The 18446-nt window shown below is 41.5% G+C and overlaps 1 protein-coding gene across 2 annotated transcripts in view; it reads left to right on the top strand.

The window, feature by feature from the left end:
* Window positions 1–16940, top strand: part of nbeaa (neurobeachin a) — a 109864-nt gene extending 92924 nt beyond the window's left edge. Inside the window, exons 39-62 of one of the 2 annotated variants that reach the window (XM_073480100.1) lie at window positions 1249–1313; window positions 1730–1838; window positions 2649–2815; window positions 4596–4720; window positions 4826–4975; window positions 5061–5093; window positions 5426–5562; window positions 5691–5808; window positions 6392–6494; window positions 6596–6711; window positions 7817–7929; window positions 8882–9022; window positions 9135–9254; window positions 9453–9605; window positions 9712–9876; window positions 10115–10204; window positions 11331–11523; window positions 12340–12411; window positions 12643–12798; window positions 13013–13183; window positions 13291–13392; window positions 13541–13737; window positions 13891–14042; window positions 15369–16940. In XM_073480100.1, the coding sequence (XP_073336201.1) occupies window positions 1249–1313; window positions 1730–1838; window positions 2649–2815; window positions 4596–4720; window positions 4826–4975; window positions 5061–5093; window positions 5426–5562; window positions 5691–5808; window positions 6392–6494; window positions 6596–6711; window positions 7817–7929; window positions 8882–9022; window positions 9135–9254; window positions 9453–9605; window positions 9712–9876; window positions 10115–10204; window positions 11331–11523; window positions 12340–12411; window positions 12643–12798; window positions 13013–13183; window positions 13291–13392; window positions 13541–13737; window positions 13891–14042; window positions 15369–15459 (3039 nt within the window). In that variant the 3' untranslated portion in view covers window positions 15460–16940. The remainder of the gene's footprint in view (window positions 1–1248; window positions 1314–1729; window positions 1839–2648; window positions 2816–4595; window positions 4721–4825; window positions 4976–5060; window positions 5094–5425; window positions 5563–5690; window positions 5809–6391; window positions 6495–6595; window positions 6712–7816; window positions 7930–8881; window positions 9023–9134; window positions 9255–9452; window positions 9606–9711; window positions 9877–10114; window positions 10205–11330; window positions 11524–12339; window positions 12412–12642; window positions 12799–13012; window positions 13184–13290; window positions 13393–13540; window positions 13738–13890; window positions 14043–15368) is intronic. The other variant, XM_073480099.1, reaches the window with a different exon arrangement.
* The last annotated feature ends 1506 nt before the right edge of the window (window positions 16941–18446 follow it).

Below are 18446 nucleotides of genomic sequence, written 5' to 3'. Positions count from 1 at the left end.
TAGTTGTTTTCTTTCGATGCATGTTATTTTGAAGGAGTTACATAAATGTCCGCTGCAGTGGACATCATGCATCAATGTTATAAAAAGTGATTCTTGAATAACTGTTAAATCTGTTATTCTTAGAAAACTGGACAGGTAAAATCAAAATGTTTTAGCTTTAATAGGAGGGACAAGAAATGTTAGAAATACTTTTAACCAGATTTTAATATTTTTTGTGTTATTCATAATTTTTCTGTGACTGAAAACACATCTGTCCTCTCTAGTGGACGTTATACATCTGTCACAGTTACACAGAAAGGACCCAAACGCAACACAGACAAAGACAGCGATGACCAAAGTCCAAAAATCCAACTAATTAAAGGGAAGGCAAAGGAAAACACTAAAGTAATACAAAAACTAAGGACAAACCAGAAAACCACAAGAAACAAACAGACCAGGGAACAGGCACAGGAGCACAGGAGACACGTGGACTGAAACAGTCAAAGCAACAAAGAGCGAGGGAACAACACAGGCTTAAATACAAACTAAACTAAGGAGGGGATGAGGTGCAGGTGGAGAGACACTGGGAACAGGGCAGTGCTAAAGTTGCTGATGTGAGACAGGTGTCGGGGGGGGGGGGGGGGGGGGTGAGCAGGAAGTTGGATAAACTGTAACTACATAATAAAACAAAATAATAAAAGGAATCAACAAACCAAAAAAACACAAACCATGACAGCATCAAAGCGTATAATCTAATGTTTGGAATATGAAGATAAAATTGATTAACACATAAAATAATGAGGCGGAAACAGGCAGAAGACACCCTTTGGTGTATTTTGTCCATGTGGAGTGGACAGATGTATTTTCAGTCACAAAAAATGTCCAAGAAAAATATTAGAAACATCTCTTATTTAGTTGAAAAATAGTTTCTTTTATCTGTCTGTTTTTTTCTGAGAATAAAAGGATTTAATCATTTTCCCAGAGGTACTGCATCTCCTCTTCCCTCCACCCTTTTGAATCTATGATGCCCCATCTCAAAATGATAATGAGATACAAAGAAAATAATCCACTGGAGTTGTAGACCAGAGTTTTGGGATCTGCCACCTGGTGATCGGGACATGGTACTGGTTAAAAATATCACACCACTGTAGTGGACACCTTGCATGAAAGGGTTAATCTATACCAGTATGAAAATGACACGTACAGTGATAGGTATAATCCATCACACACTCCCAACCACATTAACTGTGATGTGTCCTCTACACTCAGGAGTGGCAAAACTCCATTCAGAAGAACGCAGGACTGGCCTTCATTGAGCTCATCAACGAGGGAAGGTAATCCATCACACAGACTGATTATCACCCTCTGTGATTCACTCATTAACAGACACTGTTATCACTGCTTCACTACTAATGGCTGTGATAGAGCCCTAATGAGAACCTTGCCAGGATAAGTGCACGTTGCCATGTGTGTTCAGTTGGAGGTCGGATCATTAAAGTGCAATTAAGTTTACAGTTAATTTGGGCTGGTCTGTTCTCTCTCCCTGTAATCATGCTGTTTTATTTCACTCCAAACTGTTTATTGAACTTAAAGTACAATACAGAAAAGAAGAGGATGACATGCAATTACGCCTTTTTAAATATGAAGTTTACCATACATACAATAATATCATGGACAGAGGTGGAGGCGTTGATAATGTCTGTAATGTTTGTTGCTCTCTTCCACTTCCATGTTTCTCCTCCTCCACCAGACTTCTGTGCCACGCCATGAAGGATCATATTGTTCGCGTTGCCAACGAAGCAGAGTTCATCCTGAACAGACAGAGAGCGGAGGATGTGCACAAACACGCTGAGTTTGAGGTAAACACACAGAGCACCGCTAATGTATGTCGTGAAATGTGACACTGTCAAATCCTGCAGGTAAATTGATGTGAAGTGGCTAAAATGTAATGTTCTGCATTGTCAACAAATACCTGGATTATTTGTAAAATATCTACCTTCAGTTAATACATTTTAACTGATTTTAAACTGATTTTATGTTCTCATGTAGCTAGTTACTACATCGTTTTTCTGTCTTACTGCGAGTGGCAACCAGCGTCAGGGTGACATTACTACCACCCACTATGACAAAGTTAGAACAGAAAGAAGCAAAAGTGATTTAAGAAGTGCTGGATTATCATTTTTGATAATCCACACATGATTGTCAGCATCTTCTGGTGGATAAACTATGTAACGATGACATTTCTGTGCTGAAATTTCCTTCGACTTCAGCCGACATACATGCCAGCACCAATAATAGCAAAATATTATTTCAGTATATTTGTTCAAGTATTGTGCTTATGTACAATTTTGGAGTACTTGTACTTTAATTTTGTATTTTTATAACTTTACTTTTATTTACTTGAACACGATATTAGATATTAGTACTTATTACATCATGTGTGACTGCATAAGTAGATAACAATCGTTCATTCCACAATGTGATATTTGAACATCCTTTTCTAAAAACCAAAAGAGCTTTACATGTTTGTCTTATTTATCTTTAATATCTTACCAACAACTCAACAAACATACAGTACAGCTGCTGTTTCCTCATCTCCACCTTCTCATCGCCCCTTCGGTTTCTGTTTCTGCTCCCTGTTTTTCTCTTTACCTCCCGCTCTCCTCCAGTCTAACTGTGCCCAGTACGCTGCCGACCGGAGAGAGGAGGAGAAAATGTGCGATCACCTCATCAGTGCCGCTAAGCACAGAGATCATGTGACCGCTAACCAGCTGAAACAGAAGATCCTCAACATCCTGACCAATAAGCACGGAGCGTGGGGCACCATGTCACAGAGGTGAGCGGAAGATGCCGAGGAACTGTGTACAAGATTAGATTACACAGGACGTCATTCGATAGGAGCCACTGTGACACACTTCTTGCATGACATGAGAAAATTCTATCAGAATGAGTATTGATTATTAAGTCAGCTCTTTCCATTATGGTGCTCTATATCACTGTAACATATTGCATATAATGTTATTATGAATATATATGATATGTAGGATTCATTCAAGAATTAGAAGTCTTACTTAACATGAATTACTGTACATCTGCTCCATCACACACACACACAAACAATCCTGACATCATCCCCTTATTTAGCTCGCTGACATACAGCCATTAAATCAATGATTGCTTGTTATCCAGATCTGCCTCGAGGCTGGCAGCTACTGTGCAGACATGTGATTTAATCTGAGGACATGTGACACGTAACATCTGAAGCCCGTTTTCCTCATGTCACTGCTGATGAATTAAATTGAATACTGCGACGTGCATGCTGTTAATAGAAACCTCTTGCACTCAGATGAAAAACTAATTAAAGTTCAATTGCATCTGAAGTGCTCGGCCCCCCGGTGATATTTTTAACATTTGTTCACATTAGCATAATTCTTATTGTCAATCACAGCTGCCTGACTAAGCCTGACTGTTTCATCTGTTTTCTTCAGAGAACCTCTCGGCTGAAAAGGGTACACAGATCATTTTAATGTATTTTCTGTCAGCTTAAAGCCAGTTGTTGGTGTTTGCAGAATTGGAAAGGGTTGTTAAACTCACTCCTTTGATCAAAAGCTACCTTTCATCCCAATAAAGAGGAACCTTTTGACTTAGGAAAGTAGTTTTAGAACTTCTTAGCGTAAATGTCATCTGTAATTTCAACTTTCATTCACCTTTATCTTCACTGCTCCTGAAGGAAAGGTCCCAAAATGCACATGACTAAAATGACTATGTTTACTTACACACACCACGTTCAATTTATCGAACACAACAATATTTCGAATTACAGACAGGTCCTTATTATATAGTCTGGATTATGGATACCGATATGCCAGTATTATTCAGGATTTAGGAACTTCTTCTTTAGACATGCACACTGTGCTTTCAGAATATGTGTCTCAATTAGGCTTGGGCTGATATTAGATACAGTCTGATCAAATAACGCAATATTTTCCATCATATGCAATATTTTTCACAATATCGAACATTGAACAGCTGTTGCGGCATTTTGTGACTTTTATTTTGAAAAGAAAATGCGTGCAGAGCTGTCGTGGCAGTGGAGGCAACGTGCATTGATATTTAGGAGGTTACTGCAGGTTGATTGGCCTGATGTAGTGGCATGCACGCAGCGCTTTAACATACATACATTCTCTAAGAAGAGTGCCAGCTTGCCAAATTGGCATTTCAGGTTCAAGCTGGAGAAAATGTCGAGCCAAGGGATCTGAATGAGGCTACATGTCGTCTTTGTCGTGAGCAGGTGTTAACTAAACACAACACCACACATTTTGCAGTCTCACCTCAGAGTCCATCACATGCACCAAAGAAGAATCTGAGTATATGCAGCTGCATGTAAACTAGAGCCCAACCGATATTTTATTTTGGGGGGGGGGGTGATGCCGATACCAATATTGGGGACTAAACAGATTCTGATATCAATATATCTGTTATTCTAGTGGAATATTCATTTTTCTTTAACCAGGTGAACAGCTTAGTTTGTATGTTGTCTTTTCTGAAATTACTGCATAAAACCGAATATTTAATGCCAATGACTCCTCTTTGCTCCTCCCCTTTTTTGTCTCCAGCCAACTACACGACTTCTGGCGTCTAGACTACTGGGAGGACGACCTGAGGAGGAGACGGAGATTTGTGCGAAACGCCTTCGGATCCACTCACGCTGACGTGTCGCTCAAAGCTCTGGAGGACTACGGTCAGTGACGTGCACTAATGTTAAATTTGTATACTGGGTAAGAATCTGCTCGTTGCCTTTTGACACACACACACAACCCTCACATGCTCACTTCAAAACAAACAGGCACAGAGGAGGAGGAGGACGGGATGAAGTCGAAGAAGACTTTCCGTAGCCAATCGGTGGTCACCCAGAACCCCGAGGCGGAGTTAATGCTGGAGGGAGACGATGACGCTGTGAGCCTGCTGCAGGAAAAAGAGATTGATAACCTTGCAGGTAAGACACACACATAAAGACACACACACACACACGATGCTACAGTACATCTGAACAGTAAACTGTCTATGCCTCTTGTTTTTAGTACGTTTCCGTCCAAGACTTTTTACCTCCAAAGGCAAGTTGGAAGTTTTGCAGCAACACTAACCAGCTGATTTATTTGACTCAAGAAGATGATGTCATAATCTACTAAAAACTGATGCTGATGCAAATCAGACCTTATTTAATCCCGTGGATCCTGTTTGATTGACACACCTGATGGTGTAAAGGAGGCAAAGTAGAAGAAGAACAATGAACAATCAATCTGAACTAACATAAAATGACTCGATCACAGAATGTGTGCCATTTGATTTATCTGTTGTGTGTGATGATCGCTTGTAGCTGTTGTGTATCATGAGCCTCAGTCAGTGCCACAAATACCTAAAGAAGTAACCCTCCCTCCACCTTCAGGCCCGGTGGTTCTGAGCACTCCAGCTCAGTTGGTAGCTCCAGTGGTGGTGGCTCGAGGCACTCTGTCCATCACCACTACTGAGATCTACTTCGAGGTGGACGAGGAGGATCCCACATTCAAGAACACTGATGCTCAGGTAAAGACCAACTGTCTTTTTTTCATTATTGTTCAGTATAAGATTTCAACCACATTCTCTGGATAGGACAAATAGTTTTTGTTACATTTGTAAAGAGTCTGTCTTATGTAAAATGTTATTCTCAACAGGTTCTGGCCTACTCAGAGGGTCTGCACGGCAAATGGATGTTCAGTGAGATCCGAGCCGTCTTCTCCAGACGCTACCTGCTGCAGAATACTGGACTTGAGGTCTTCATGGCCAACAGAAGTACGTCTGCAGATTATTTATTATTTAACAACTGTTGGGAGAGTAACTTTTGAAATGTAATAGGTTACAGACTACTAGTTATTCTGTTAGATATTTGATAAGTAATGTAACTTATTACATCTGGGCAATATAGCTTATTTAAACATAAATATGTAGCCTACTGGATGGACACCAACAAAATGTATTTGAGCACGTAAATATCAGTCAAACAACCCAATAAAAATAGATTACAGTTACATTTATTTTTGTTTTCTAATTACATGTTTTTAGTTCTAGTTTCTAGTTTTTAGTTATTTCTAGTTTCCAGTAAGTCATGGTATACAAAAAAAGGACAGGGCACCAACATGTATAACACTGATACCAACAGTAGACTCAATAAAATTACTAATCTAAAACAGTCGAGACATCAGTCCCAGCGATAGCACAGTGCAGCTGATGTCAAGTAATGACTGAAATATTAATGAAACATTTCTCATTGCTATACAGTGTCCACAGTTTGTTACCAGTTCAACATGAGTTGTCATGGTGAGTGATTGACTTGTGGTCTATATGCTGACTATATCTTGTCTTTTGCTCTCTGCAGCGTCTGTGATGTTTAACTTCCCTGACCAGGCCACGGTCAAAAGGGTGGTCTACAGTCTCCCACGGGTGGGCGTAGGAACGAGTTACGGCCTGCCACAGGCCAGGTAGGTGCTGGTCCAACACACTTCTGGGTTTGAAAAGGATGGTGGTATGACAATATGCTTGAATGTGTGTGTGTGTGTCTGTGTTTCTTTGTGTATTTCAGGCGGATTTCCTTGGCAACCCCTCGTCAGCTCTTCAAGTCTTCCAACATGACTCAGCGCTGGCAGAGGAGAGAGATCTCCAATTTTGAGTACCTCATGTTCCTCAACACTATTGCAGGTAAAGTCCACTTTCAGTCACATTTCATGAGTCTGTTTTTGTGGCTCTCAGCCTCCAAATTAACTGTGGTCATTTGTGTTCAGACACACAACCATGTCTCATGTAGTTTGTAAACAAAACAATTGAATTAGTTCATGTTTTCCTGTATTTTCTCTCTTCCTACGGCGTGAAATGGACATTTTCTAGCTTATTTGCTGTGAAGATTTTACAAATACGACCTTATTTGGTTGTCCTCACAGTTCCCACCGTGCTGCATTGTTAAGAAATACCCATCACAGAATCCAGAAAATGCAGACTCGCCTCTTTCTTATTTATTTCTCTCCATGTGCATGAATAAAGAAGCCGGTGTATAAAAAGACTTTATTGAAGAGACTAGGTAAAGAACCTGAAGGATACAGCTTTGTCAGCTACAGCTCAGCTGCAGTTTGCATAATAACAGTCACCGGAGTGACCTGTAAATACATATATATTCATAAATATATGAATAATGCAGCACAGTGACAAAGGACAAAGAACAAAGTAATATGAATTCTATTTTAGTGTGTTTGTAAGTCCTATATGTGCGCGAAAATGTCAATTTATTTAAAGATAGACTATAATAAATCTAAATAAAACAAAGTCATATATATGTAAGCAATAAAACTGCAGAATAAGTTAAATGCTAGCCAGTGAAAATGTGTTTAAACTCTGAAGTAAAAGCTCAGTTTGTCAGCAGCTTGCTCTTTTCTGTCTCTGCTGGAGCGACTTTTAACACACTGACGTACAACCTCAGATGGTCTAATTGTAATGGTCTTTGTTTGCATCAGGAACTTAGTCTCATTGACTAAACGTTTGAGTGTGAGCCTGATTCATTAGGCGCAGGTTTTGAAGCTTGACAATTGGTTAATCAGTTTTTTAGATAAGCATATTATAGCATGTTTTAATCTGATAGTGTAAAACTTAAAGCAATGTAGTAATTCGCTGTAAGGCCAGTAAATATGTTGTGTCTCCATATTGTAGGCTGACACAGAAACACAGTTTGGGACTGTCTTTAGACAACTAATAATGTTGTATCTGTAAATCCTTTGTGATTTTCTCCAATCTGGTCCATCTTGTATCCCTGCAGGGAGGACCTATAACGATTTGAACCAGTACCCCATCTTCCCCTGGGTCTTGACCAACTACGACTCAGAGGAGCTCGATCTCACTCTACCTGGAAACTTCAGAGACCTCTCCAAGGTTAGAAACACAACACTTCATGCACGTTTCACAATCAACTGCGTGCGTGCTACTGAGAAGGCGGTATAAACCCAAAAATAAAGTGCAGCAGAGATGACGTCTTTTTGTGCAAAACACACCCGTTTCCTGAAGGGGGTTACTAAAGAATGCCATCTCCATCCTCTACTTCTACTTCTAATTCCTCTATTAAGCAGAAATAATGAGGATAAATTGAGTAAAACTATATTTATACATAAATGCTACACAGTGTATGACCTCTAGGGCTTTTATTGTGAAAGGTACAAAAACAGTAAGAGTTTGTCTGCAGTTGTGAGTGCAATAAAAGTTTGCCATATTGCTTCAGACTCATATTATAAGTACAGGTGCAACCTATATCCCTCAGCTACAGTATTTATGAACACGAAGATGTAGTTTTATAATCTTCTGTGACTAAATCAGCCCACAAATTCTGTATGAAGCATATTTGGATGTTCAACTTCCTCCAACTTCCTCCAACTTAATGATACTGACACATTTTGTTCAGTAAGATAATCTTGACAGATCAACGCTACTTTCATTGGGCGTGATGACGTTAAAGGTTCACTGACGACATCTGTAGTCTCGTTTAGCCACTTTTTTACACCTTTTTTAAGACAAATAAAAGCTTCAAATTACTTGAGTGGGGTGTTGACTGACGTATTTTAAAATGTTTTTAGCTTGTGCTAGCCGCAGACCTTATTTCAGGCATCTAACAAAAACCCTTTTGCAAAAGCCATTGACTCCAAGACCAGGAAACCAGAAGTGCAAAAATGCTAACTGATTTCTGGGTTTAAGGACTCCTGCTGCACTTTATGAATGGTTAACTACAGGTCAAGCAGTGTTACTCATATTTATTTGACAGATGTACGATACGCTCAGTCCGTCTGCATGTATCCATGACTTAAGCCGCATATTTCTCTCTGTTCTCCTCCAGCCAATCGGTGCACTAAATCCCAAGCGAGCAGCGTTTTACGCTGAGCGCTACGAGACGTGGGACGACGACAGCACATCTCCTCACCACTACACGACCCTTTACTCCACTGCTCATTCAACGCTGATGTGGATGCTCAGGATAGTAAGTACCTGCTCCACACACTTACAAACTTTAACCTTCAGCAGCCCTGTAAACACACGGCAGAGACTGAAGGCTTCCTTTCAAATGGATGTGTCTCTTCCTGTGCCTGTAGGAGCCCTTCACCACATTCTTCCTCAACGCTAACGATAGCAAGTTTGACCATCCGGAGAGAGCTTTCTCTGGCATCGGCTGCTCGTGGAGAAACTGCCAGAGGGACACGGCGGACGTCAAGGTAACAATCCTGATAACAATCCTGAGATCAGTCAGTACTGAGACATTTGAAGGTCTTTAAATGTACTTTAAGGCAGGCACACATTGTCTAAAAACATGGAAGGATTAAATATTAAGCAGATTTAGCTAAATTAATGATCATTTGCAATAAGTGATCATTTTGTTCAAATAAGCAATGTGTTTCTGTTGTGTCCATCAGGAGCTGATCCCAGAGTTCTACTACCTGCCTGAGATGTTCGTCAACAGTAACGAGTATGAGCTCGGAGTGCGTGAAGATGGCGTCCCCGTTTGCGACGTGGAGCTTCCTGTCTGGGCCAAGAAACCCGAAGACTTTGTCCGCATTAACCGGATGGTGAGAGAGAGACACAGACGGTCTTTTCTGAAATACTTAAAAACCACTGAACGTGTCCTTGACTCTCTTTACTTCTTCCTCTCTCTGCACCTGTGACTTTGACCAGGCGCTGGAGAGCGAGTTTGTGTCGTGCCAGCTGCACCAGTGGATTGATCTAATATTCGGCTACAAGCAGCGAGGGCCCGAAGCAGTCAGAGCGCTCAACGTGTTCGACTTCTTGTCCTACGAGGGTGCAGTCAACCTTGACAATCTAGATGCTGTGCAGCGTGAGGTTGGTTTCTATGACGACACATCGCTCTGGTTTGAGTCACAGATTGATTATTGCAGTGAAGAAATCTCCCACTCACGCGTTAATTGCATTACAACACTAGATATTTTAGATAGATGTTTTTTAATCCGAGGCATATTTAAGGAAAGTGAATTCATGCATATGTGGCTTCCTTGTTTTTACGTTGTTTCTGTGACCCTCCCCTTCCTCTCCCATGTTAACCCCATCTTTGTCTCCGCAGGTGATTGAGACCCAGATTCAGGCGTGTGGTCAGGTCCCCTCCCAGCTGCTTATCGAGCCACACCCACCTCGCTCCTCTGCCATGCACCTGGTGAGAACACCTCAGAAGACACATCTTACTTCACTTTTTAGTTTCATAGCAGTATTATCTGTTTAGTGAGAGGTTGTTATTAAGGAAATGTTCACTTTGGGAACAGGAAGCGTTTTTTCTAAGGTTGAAGGTTATTTTAAAGACATTCATTAAGACATTATGTGACACATTTGTGCATTCATTTTTCACATTTTTAAAGGTCCCATATTGTAGTGAGATTTCCTCTTTTTGGATGATAAGCAGGTCTAGGTGCTTCATAAATACTGTAAAAGTATCAAAACGCTTCAGAGAAAAGCAACTAGTCCATGATCGGAAAAACTTTTGCCGGTGCTTGCTCAGGCCTGGGAGCGCTGACCAATCACAGCAGACTGGGCTTTCTGCTTAAAGAGACAGACACTACAATGGAGCGTTCTAGAAAACCATCAGAATTCTTACACAGAGACAAACAAAACAATCATTTTGGACCCAACGAATGCTGTAAAATTATTGATTGTTTTTAAGGAAAAGAGATACTTAAGCTCTGTAGATGTATTGTTTTTTTAAAAAAAAAAGATTTGTCTACATAGAATTGTTCAATGTGACCTTTAAAGCATGTAAACATTTTCTAGTACACACCCAAAAAAAAGTGTCAGCCTGGAAATGAGCATAATATGGGACCTTTAACACATTTCAGCCTTAAACACCCATGAAGTCCATTGATATAAAAAACTGTATGGATTTTTCAGATATTACATACGAGTGTATGTAATGATGTTTTTCCAAAGCAAGTTCCTCCCTGGTTTTAGCCTCTCTGTCCTCCCTGCTACCCTCAGCAGCTCGAGGCCTCAGTGTCTCCACATCAGAGCCATCCATTTCAACCCAAACCTGTCAATCCTGAACCCCGACCAGCCAGTGCCTCCACCTCCTCTCCTCGGCCCAGAGCCACCCTCAGTGTGTGTACCTGCTCTGACCCTGTGCTCCCACTAATATACCTTTTCCCCTCCCTCCTCCTGTCCCATCTGTTCTGTCTCTCCCTCTACCTCCGTCTCCATTTCCCCCCCCACCCCTCCTCTCTCCCTCGACCTTCCCTCCTCGCTCTGCCCTTCTCTCCCTCGTTCTCTCTGTCCCTCTCTGTCTGTCTCACCAGTGTTTCCTTCCCCAGAGCCCTCTGATGTTTAAGGATCAGATGCAGCAGGACGTCATCATGGTCCTCAAGTTCCCCTCCAACTCCCCCGTCACTCACGTCGCAGCGAACACCCTCCCTCACCTCAGCATACCGGCAGCCGTCACCGTCACGTGTAGCCGGCTGTTTGCCGTCAACCGCTGGCACAACACAGTCGGTGAGTGTGTGTGTGTCATAGTGGTACCGTGAGTCGTTCATAAAAGAGATGAATTGATTAGTCGAGTAATGGACACCAAATGGCCTGCAAAATCTCAAGGCACACCTGTTTTCATATCCATGCAAAATACCCTCTATAACACGTTATCTAATCACTCTGTACACATTCATTTCTGGTCCCTGGAGGGTTTTTAAAGGATTTTGGATGGAATGAAAATATTTTCAGCAGCTATGTAATTAAACCTGCAGTGCTCCCCTTCTGGTGTTGACAGTAATTACACAAACACTGCTGATGTGCTCATCGAGCCATAGCTCTGACAAACCAATGTTTGCTAGTTGATGTTAGCCAAATACAGAGAGATTTATCTGGCGGTGACTGGCTTCAGGAGCATTGTAATACCCACACACTGCAGGTTAAGACTTTACTTATAGAAGCTTATAAACTCGATGAGATGTTAGTGGTAGTTATTGAGCTCATTGTTTTTGGTGTTGTTGTTTTGGATTATATCAGCGTTGACATTTATTTTGTCTACTCCCTGGATGTTGACATAGAAATATTTGTTAATTAAAGCCTCAATTAACCCCATTATTGCCCTCATTAGCACAGCAGGCCAGCCGTAATGAGGCTGGCTGGAATTAATAGTGCTAATGTTATTATGGAGGGTCATGAGGCAGCTTGTCTGACTTTTGCTATCGATTGAAACATCAAGCCTGCATCGAGCTTTCATCAGAGAGCAGTCAAACAGCGTGATTGTACTGTTTTATGATGTGTGTATGTACGTGTGTGTGTGACTGTCTGTAATGTTTGACCCCTCAGGCCTCCGTGGAGCTCCAGGATACTCGCTGGAACAAGCTCATCATCTACCGATTGAGATGGATCCTCTCATAGGTCAGTGCACAGAAATCTTCACTAAAGATAATAACTGGACATGAATGTGTGAGATAATGAGGGCAGCCAGGTCAGCAAGTGGGTCTGAAGTCAATATATCACATGATACACTAAGGGTTTATGTTCATGTATTGCATGAGACTGCAAAATCTGCCGAGTGATGAAGGTTAGAGTTCATCAGATAGCTCTTTGCCCTCATTAACCTGTTAACATCTCTGTGCTCCCATGTAGCAAACAACTCAGGCGTGAACAAGCGTCAGATCACTGACCTGGTGGACCAGAGCATCCAAATCAACACACACTGTTTTGTGGTTACCGCCGACAACCGCTACATCCTGGTCTGCGGCTTTTGGGACAAGAGCTTCCGTGTTTACTCCACTGAAACTGGTAGGTTGTGTGGTGGTAAGTCTTAGCTTTCAGGAGTTTCTTGCAATTTGTTATTCTGTCCTACTTTAAATGTGGATCATGGAAACTCATCGGAAAGCTCTTTTATACATATGCACCTGGGCGTAGAGTACATCGATGTATTGACTGCTCATTTAACCATTTAGTTTTAGAGAGCACACACTGACTTATCCATCCTCCTCCTTCATCTCCACAGGAAAGCTGACCCAGATAGTTTTTGGCCACTGGGATGTTGTGACGTGTCTGGCCAGGTCAGAGTCCTACATCGGAGGAGACTGCTACATCGTGTCGGGCTCCAGAGACGCCACTCTTCTTCTGTGGTACTGGAGTGGAAGACACCACATTATCGGGGACAACCCAAACAACAGTGAGTGCAAACAGCATGTGTGAATGAATGTTTACCTCCTGTGTCTCCACAGCTCCCTCAGGCGTGGGATGTTTCTAACCAGACTAACTTTGTTTCCTCTTTATCAGGTGACTACCCTGCTCCGAGGGCAGTACTGACAGGACATGACCACGAGGTGGTGTGTGTGTCTGTGTGTGCAGAGCTGGGATTGGTCATCAGTGGAGCTAAAGGTTTGTCTGTCTGTGCCTAAAAGAGATTTTACGTGTAGATTATTGAGATTATTTGCTAAGTAAATTAATGTCAGTAAATAAAACAAAATGTAAAAATCATTCCCACAAACTTTGTTCTCTGAATTCTTGCTTTGGTCTCGCTCCTCAGAGGGCCCGTGCCTGGTCCACACTATCACCGGGGACCTCCTCAGAGCCCTGGAGGGCCCAGAGCTGTGTCAGCGGCCCCGCCTCATCTCAGTGTCCAGCGAGGGCCACTGCATCATCTACTACGAGAGAGGCCGATTCTGCAACTTCAGCATAAACGGAAAACTGCTGGCACAAATGGAGGTCAACGACTCCACACGGGTGAGGCTGTAAACATACTGTCATTCTTTTTGTTTTATGTTTATGCATGAATACTTGCTTGTTTACTCTCAAGAAATCCAATGTACTGTTGTCCTACGCTCAGGAGCGTGTGGCCTCTGTTAACCTCTCTTTCTCCTCTTTTTCTCTCTCCAGGCAATCCTGTTGAGTAGCGACGGACAGAACCTGGTGACGGGAGGTGACAACGGGGTTGTTGAGGTGTGGCAGGCGTGTGACTTCAAACAGCTTTACATCTACCCAGGATGTGACGCAGGCATCCGTGCCATGGACCTCTCACATGACCAGAGGTGAAACAGACAGACTCTGATCATTATTTATCCATCTAGATCAATGTTTGTCAAACTGTTTACAACATGTACGGCCTCAGAAAATATTAAGCTCTCCAAGTAACACCGTTATGACTGACATCGAGCTGCTAACTGCTAACGTTTGCAGGTGCTATGAACGGTTCAGTAGCGCTGCTGTCATCAACTTCAGGGCTGCTTCAGATATTCTCCTCCTACAACACACCTGATGGTTCTCATTTTGAGCCACGTTTGTAGTTTCTTATTTATTTTTCCTTTTACCTCTGCTTACTATCATGCCATCACAGTTTGAGATTGGATGGTAATTAATCATGGATGATTTATGTGTGCGATACTCACATGAATGTGATTACGTAGCAGGCCGAAACTAAAATATTATAGGAAAGATGAACATTATTTTAAGGGTTTTCATTCCAAATTATGTAATATTTTATATAGTATTATATGTTTTTTAAATTAACTTATTTTGATTTAAAAAAATATTTCTGGGATTCCTCCGTGTACTACTAAAGGGAGTTCATACTAGAGTTTGAGAATAGTGGACCCAGATTGAGGCCGAGTCCACATACACAGGTATTTTTAAAAACACATTTTTTTCCTCCTCCAGTGCCAAAAAAAATCCCATCCACACCAGTGGTTTAAAAATGCAGGCTGTCAAGTGCACGCCAAAGCAACAGGTGGCGATATGACCTCTTCTGAAGGCCACATTGGCCAATCAGAAGCCTGAGTTTTCTAAAAGCTCTGTTTGCCTTCTCTTCAAAGTGCCCAAAAAATACAATTAAAACAGTCTTTCCAGAAATTATGACCCGGTTACTCAAGATAATCCACAGACCTTGTTGCAAATAGTTCACGTGGGGACTGTTTTCTTTCTGCACCCACCGACTGTATCAACGCACAGTAGGAAGTGTGGATCTACTCATGGACGAGAGGCTCTTGACAGCCCAGGATGTAAACATTAACAGTGTCCTCCTCAGCTGAGCTGTAACGTTAGCGTGATTAGCTAGCTAGGTTAGCTAGTGTCTCGTCCATACCTACATAACTTGGCATCCCCCAAGAAAACAATCTAGATGGGTAAATTGCACTACATGTTAGAGGAAAAATATGTATTTTGATGTTGGGATGAACTGCTCCTTTAAGGACTAATGTTGTTGGGGAAACTGGGTCACCTCAAAAGGGACAGCAGAGAATACAGAAGGATCATTAATGGGGAAGTTATTTATTCCCAAATGTCATATAATATCCCAGGGAAATATGCAGTGAATAATGAATGGAATAGTTTGATTTACAGATGTGACTCTCTGCCCTCAGGACTCTGATCACCGGCATGGCGTCTGGCAGCATCGTGGCGTTCAACATAGACTTCAACCGCTGGCACTACGAACACCAGAACAGGTACTGAGGTGGACAGCGTGAGGAAGAGGAGGATAGAGAGAGGAGAAAGGAACAAGAGGGAGAGGAGGTGATGCATTCTGCTGTGTATCTGCGACGCGGGGGAAACCACAGGTACCGAGGGGAAGGAATAACAAGTACCGGACCTTAGGCTGGTGAAGGTGACTTGATTTGAGGATGCGGCAGCGCTGGTGGAAACAACTTCCTCTGTGCACACGTGTATGTGTAACCACAGACACATATTACCCCGAAGATACACACCAAAACCTGCTAATAAAATAGACAGACTGCAGAATGGAGATAAAGAGCGAGTCAAGCAGACCTTGTAGAGGTCGATCATACCCGTACCACTCACAGGACTGGTTGCAGTTGCCGTTCCTGGTACGCTTAATGCTTCACAGACAAAGAACCTAAGTTTTGTTTTCCCTTAGATTTTTTCTTCTTTATCAGTTTTGTTCTCTACTGTTTGTTTGAGGGGAGTTCAGTTTGGGGATTATTTTGGACGGGCTATAAATTAAGACTCCTTCAATGTGTCTAACCTGATTAGAAAGCCCCACCCACTGTTCAGAAACCGGTGCTATTGGCTCGATCTTAAATTCACCCTTGATAAATTTGCCTGGGGTTATGATTTTATTTGATTTTATCCGGTTTTCTTTTCTTTTATAATGTTTTTTTCCTTTTACCTGCAGCAGGGTTAAATCGGATTTTTATGTAAATACGGCTCTGCCTCCGTCAGAGTCTACACGTGTTCTTTCACTATACAAACTGCGCTTATCACCTTTAATTTATTAATGACTTGCTGTATGTAAAATATTGTGTAATAATTATTATAATGTTGACAAGACTGATGGTAATAACGGCGGTGTCAAGGATGGTGATAATTTTGCCGGAGATGGTAACGATAAAGAGGTCTTACCAGTGCCACCAAGGATGACAAACCACAAGACTGACATGATTTCCTTTGTATATTTGGTGATTGTTTTGTCAAATATGTACATATAGTCTTGGTTCAGGCTTGGTGGAGACTTAATCAGCTGAATATGACTGAAAGCGCAAAGGAAACCTTCACTTACCCACATTTGTTGATTATTTAAAAAAAGAGAATCAAATCAATGTAAAAGTTTGTTTTGTATTTGCACTTTGCACCAATCACATATCATTATTTATTAGCTTGGTTCTTTCTGGTCGGCTGCCATTTTGTTTAGGTCCATTTTCCCGACGGGATTATTTGTGCATTGATGTTTGTATTTAAAAACGTTGAGCTCATGTGTGATTATTAGGTTTTACAACCTCACAGTTGTAAGCAATATCATGATTCTGTAGCTGATAGAGGTGGGGGAGGAGCGAGGAGAGGGGGTGAGATGTGAGATGTACTGTATGTGTGAAGCCATCTTGATCAAATGCGCACATGCACATACTCTATCGACAGGTTCAACTTACGTATCCAAAAAAAGGTTAAATATTTTTGGATCTATGAAACCCTAAAAACTATTGTATTCATGTTTTATTGCAAAGATGTAAAATATGACATGTGTGAGTTGAAAAAAAAAAAAATCATGATAAGAAAAATAAAATATGCAAAGAATTTGATGACTTGACTTTTCATTGGGCGCATTTTCTGTTTCGCTTAAGCTTTCTTTTTTGCTTCATGGCAGTAGAGCCGCAGAGGGAGTGAGACGTCAAGGTCGTCTTATTGTTGCATTCAATGAGACACAAGCTGAGAGAGAAATCTTCCCTCAAATGATTTCAAGAGACTCTTGAGTTAAAATGTTCTCTTGACACACTTGTTGAACTACCTGCTTTGCTGCGATTTTCTCATAGAGAGAATTATTAGTTTCAGAGTCCTGTTCTGCATATAATCCTACTTAAATCCACTAAAACAGCTGGAGCTCCCTTGTACTTGCATGCCACCAAAGTCCCCTGTGTGGAGCTTCGTCTGTTAAAATGTGCTTAAACTGAGCCTTTTATGGGTGTTAATTTGAATAATTGCACACCACAAGTTGCTGTAGATTTGCTCAGGTGCTCGAGTTAACAGGATATTATGCAGCAGACCTAGTAATCAAATACGGCTACAAAATAGGAATACCTTATGAGCATTAGAAAAAAGCAGCAGGTTCAATGTGCAAGAGGAGGAAATCATCAATCGACAGAAGTCAGATTTGCAGTCACAATACAGTAAATCAGTGTTCTTCAATCCTGCTCCTGGCGGCTCTCTGCTCCAACACACCTGATTCAGATGAATGGGTCGTCAGCTGGGCTTGATGACAAGCTGATCATGTGATTCAGGTGTGTTGGAGCAGAGAAACATCTAAAACGTGCAGGACAAGGCGCCACCAGGACCAGGGGTTGAAAATCACTGCAGTAAATCATACCAGGTAAGGTAAGGAATCAGTGTGAGTGTAGAGACACAGGCGACCCAAGTTGGAAAAGAAAGGAGTTTTAATCTTCACTGAACACTGTGTCTGTGTTTGCAAAATCAGCTCAAATTCAACTGGCAAAACAACAAAATCTGTACAGGTTTGATTTAACACCAGCAGACTAAAACAATGATTCTACTTTTTTTTGGTTAACTGGAAAGCAACGTGCATCTTTTGTGCTACATTAAACCAAAAGGTTCTGGACGTGATGAAATTTGATTGGTGTGCATACAGGTTCATCAACAGCTGAAATCTTGAACCCATTTTTTTTTTTTTTACTGGCAACAATGTCATTTTGAAGTGGATTGAAACTGTATTTGGAATTACAATTATTTTCTTTACAGGTCCTGTTTGTAAGAAAAGTTGATTTTTGACCATTCGTCAAATACTGATGCTTTGGGATGGAAGGTGACGAGTTGGAAATGAGACTCAAAAATCTACTTTTCTTCAAATAGGACCTTTTTTAAATGTGTGCTTTTACTTGTTTGGGTCCATCCACCTACATTCCCAAGGCAGTCATTTACAGAGTCTCTGTGACAGAGACAACCTTCACCTGATTACAAGAAACTGTACCATCAAA

This window comes from Pagrus major, chromosome 13 (assembly GCF_040436345.1).
Source record: "Pagrus major chromosome 13, Pma_NU_1.0".
Classification (NCBI taxonomy): Eukaryota; Metazoa; Chordata; class Actinopteri; order Spariformes; family Sparidae; genus Pagrus; species Pagrus major.
This window is presented reverse-complemented; position numbering and strand designations above follow the sequence as displayed.